This window comes from Nannochloropsis gaditana (assembly GCF_000240725.1).
Source record: "Nannochloropsis gaditana CCMP526 unplaced genomic scaffold scaffold427, whole genome shotgun sequence".
NCBI classification, from domain to species: Eukaryota; class Eustigmatophyceae; order Eustigmatales; family Monodopsidaceae; genus Microchloropsis; species Microchloropsis gaditana.
The window spans coordinates 8,424-12,458 of record NW_005803526.1 but is presented as its reverse complement, the minus strand read 5'-3'; the positions used below and the strand labels follow the sequence as shown (position 1 = coordinate 12,458).

At 60.7% G+C, this 4,035-nt stretch overlaps 1 protein-coding gene across 1 annotated transcript in view; it reads left to right on the top strand.

Moving 5' to 3' along the window:
• Nucleotides 1-2,041: 2,041 nt before the first annotated feature.
• Nucleotides 2,042-4,035, top strand: part of PEX1 (peroxin-1) — a gene marked incomplete at both ends in the record, with an annotated part of 6,368 nt that continues 4,374 nt past the window's right edge. Inside the window, one exon of the mRNA XM_005854655.1 lies at nucleotides 2,042-3,862. Coding sequence (XP_005854717.1) covers nucleotides 2,042-3,862 — 1,821 coding nt within the window. The remainder of the gene's footprint in view (nucleotides 3,863-4,035) is intronic.

The window sequence follows — 4,035 nt, the reverse complement described above, 5'->3', positions numbered from 1 at the left end:
AGGCGGTGCAAGGGCGAGACGAGGGGGGAGTCCAAGGCACGAGCTGGGACACTCGCTTTTGGTAACGCCGGTACTGCGGATATTTGCGGGCGCTGAGCTCCTCTGTGAGCGAGGTGGAGCCTTGAAAGAGGAGGGTCAAGAGGAGAGGCCCCACGGCCGTCCAATTTGCCCAGAACGGCCAGCGTGCGAAGTTGTTCCAATCGTGCCGTCGTTCCAAGTGAATGCCCGCGGCCGGGTAGGCAAAGAGATGGAAAACCCACCACAAGGACATCTCCGCCCAGAAGTTTGGGTGCCGGGAGAAGGCGAAGAGGCCTGACTGCAGGAAACCGTCGGCGATGTCCCCGGTGACGAGGGGGATGGAGGTGTCGGGGTTTTTCGGAGGACGGGCGGGAGATTCCGCGGTGGTTGCCCGGAGGGAGGCGCGGCGCTTTCGGCTGGGACGTTGAAAGAGGGCTTGGTATTTTTGACGCTGGAAGACCCATTGTTGTTGATCGGCCACGGTCTCGACGAGGAGGAGGAGGAGGAAGAGAGAGGCGAGGACGACGTCGACGAGGGTGAGGGCATGGTAGGTCCTGCCCACCCAGGCGAGATAAGCGGGGGCGATGAGGAGGAAGAGGAGAATGTTCTGCCGGGTAGAGGAAGAGGAACCGTGAGTGGCAAGGTATCGCCAAGAGGCCAGGGGAGAAATTTGGCGCGAAAAGAAACGGATTGGGGAAAAGGAAGCGTCGTCAAGGCACCTGAAAGAAGGCAATAAACACCACGTTGAAGAGCTGCAAGGTAGAAAAGGAGAACCAAGTCCTGATCTCCTCCCATCGATAGTCTTCTCCCCCCCCCGCGTATCCCCCCTTGCGCCAGAAGTTATAGGTGAGTCGGAGGCCCCACAGAGACGCAAGACCAGCCAACAGAAAAGGGCGGGTCATGCACTCGGACACAGTCGTCGGCCAGACCGTGTCCAACGCCACGTACGGGTGCAGCGCGAACAACCACGCGTACAAGGGGGGGGCGACCGACCAGATCCGATCCACCCAGGAGAATTCTTGGGTAACCGCGCCCAGCAGGCCGGTGAGCGCGATGAACCAGAGGCAGAGGACAAGGATGGGGGCAAAGGGGTCCGAGCTTTGCACGTACGCTTTGTCCGGGCGAAGGAGGGTTTCAAGAGGGCGGGTCTTGATGTCGTTGACGAGGGCGTTCAGGTGCCAGGTCAAATGCGGCGAAAAGTTGTACCAGCATACCATAGGTGTTCGCGCGGTGAGGGATCTGTCGCATGGTGGGAGGAAGCAGGGGCCATTTAGAAAAGTCACGATGAGGGATATGGAAAGCTTAGCTTTTCACGACCTAGCCCGTGGCGGCGACGCGTGCCTGGTACCTGAGACACGAGGGGCAAATTAAAACTGAAAAAGGCGCGAACAAAGGTCTCACTAGAGCTGGGTACCATTGTAACTAACGCGGCCATCTTACGCGACGACATGTACACAAGTTGCTGAGCTTGTGATCGTTAATACCCAATATTGTAATGACAGCGCTGACTGCAAGAAAGGATTAATCCTCCTGTCCTGTGGGCATCTTCGTCTACACCGATACCATTTCAAGTTTTGGGGAGCATACAGGCAGGGTTGACGACGGTCTCCAGACTCGAGAAGTTGGCAGCAGAAGTATCAATACTGTAACTACATTTTTTCTGGTACGCGCGGAGGCGTTTAATTCTATAGGCCCCGAAAAAAGGCGCTTCAAGTAAGACATACGAGACACGAACTACCCGCAAAAATTTACATAATTAAACACGCATTGTAAAGCAAATCAGAAGCAGGTTGAGACGGGTCGAGGAGGTCAGCCACTACATACTTTCCCATGTCTCTCTACGCACCCGTACACAGAGAGACATGGCTCCATGCATCCGCACGTTCTTAAACCTCCTTCCCCGTGTGTATGCCTCCCCTCCCGTCGCCATCTCGCCAAGCCGGATTTAGCGAAGTCAGGCACGCCGAAAGCCCTTCTATCGACCTTTACCACATCCCACTCACCTCTCGCGAACTTACAGGGCATGGGTAGTGGCGGGGATGTTGATAGTTACTACAGTGGAGCAGGAGCGCTTACCACCCCCAGTATCCCTGTGCTGTTGCGGGCTCTTGAGGCCCGGCTGTCGATAGAAGAAGCAGGAAGGCCACCATGTCGAGGAAGTTGTGCACCGCTTGGCAGTCTTCGAAGCTATGAAATCCTGCTGCGGTACCACAATAAGCAGGATCAGAGTGCCAAGAGCTTAGGGCCAACCAATGTGACGACAAAACAACGTCTTCATGGGATGACCTTGGAGCTACAGAGGGCGCACCGGTATGAGGCGGCAGAGGCCTTGGACCTAGTTGTCGCGTGGCTGTTACGATTTGAAGAGGAACAAGAACGTCACCCTCACAGCAATGGAGACAAAGGCTCGGTGTTTCCTTCATCCTCCGTCCTGACGGTCTTGTCTCTGTTGGCAGGCGCTCCTGGCTTGGTGGAAGAGAGTGCGGGCATCGGAGCCAGGAACCTGGGTCCTTTGGCTACTGGGTTGTTAACACGGTCTAGGCAACAGACCCCCGAGTCGGACGCCGTGTTACGACCAGAGCATCGCAGCAAACAAGGACATGTGCCACCAGGGCCCTCAAGGAGACTGGAGGTGGCCAGAAGGGGATGTCGACATCTGGGAGAGACGTGGGCACGCACGCGTGGGGAGAAGGCACTGGAGCCAGTATTAGAACATCCAGCCCTCCCGACCCGGGTAGCATCGGATTGGAACGTGATGGGGGAACGAAGGCTGATGGATGGGGACGCCCACCAGGAAGGTACTGGCTTGTGCGGCGCCACCCTTTATCCCAGCTGGGTCTTCTCCACTCTCCCCGAGCCCCGTCCCACCCTGGAGATGGGCCCCCCCACGTCTGCCCTGAAAATGTCTGAGGCCGAGCGTTTCCTGGCCAAACCCTGGACGGACGCGTCGTTCTTGTCCTCGTTGGGTCCCCTCCGCCCGGCGGGGGCCCGCCCTGCCTTGGCTGTCCCCGATGTGGGCGGGCGCCTGACCCTTCCCCCTCTCTCGGACACGCGCGCCCAGGACCCGCTCGACCGTGTCCTCCGCTCCCGGGCTTGGCGTCAGGCTGACACAGCACCCCTGCCCTCGGCACATGGGGTAGAGGCTTCCCGTCGTCCTCCCCCTGTCGCCTCGCCAAGCCAGGACGCGCCGCCCCCCCATCCGCCGCTGCCGGCCACGAATCCGTGCATTACCCCACCCCCACAGCCTCCCTGCCGACCCTCCCTAAGCCCGTGCTTGGGCTGGGAAAGCACTTGGGCCACAGGCGGAGGTCCCCACTGGGTGCCGCCCTCCCCCCGCCTTCTCTCCCAGGAGCCCTCCCCGGCCCTGGACGCCGTCCTCCCCCCTTCGCGCCCCGGACCCGTCTTGGAACAGCACATGCTCGTGGACGCGGTCTTCCAGGCGCTCCGAGGCCTCCCCTCCCAGGCTTTCCTCCTTGACACCCAGGGCCTGTCCCTCCAGCCGCGGCCCTACCTCCGGGTAGTCGGCAGCAGCACAGGGAGCATCCAACGCGCCCTGGACGGCGTTGCGGTGGCCGGTACTTGTTTTCTCCGCCTTCAGACCCTCAGCGCTTATCTCGGGAGCCAACGTCTTCTCACCACCACCGGTAGCGGTGGCAGGGCGGGCTGGAAGGTGGGGGGGAGGGCGGTCAGTCAAGTCTACCAGGCCTTCGCGGCCGTCCTGGGTCGCGAGCTTGCGTGTTGGGCGGCCCGCGTGGAAGAGGAACGGGAATCTGCGGGGATTCGATGGGCTCAGAAGGGTCATAGCCCGGGAAACCAGCGCCAGGCGAGCGTGCTGGAGGTCTGGGTGGCGACCAAGAGCCTCCGGTCCTGGGTTCAATCCTTGGCCGGGCTCTGCCACTGCTTCCCGCCTCCCTCTTCCCCACCCCAAGCCGGGCCGCGGGTGGGCCCATGCCCCTGGTCCCCTCCATTGAGCCTACAATCCCTCCCTCAGACGGGCGCCGGCCTCCTCGCGACTCT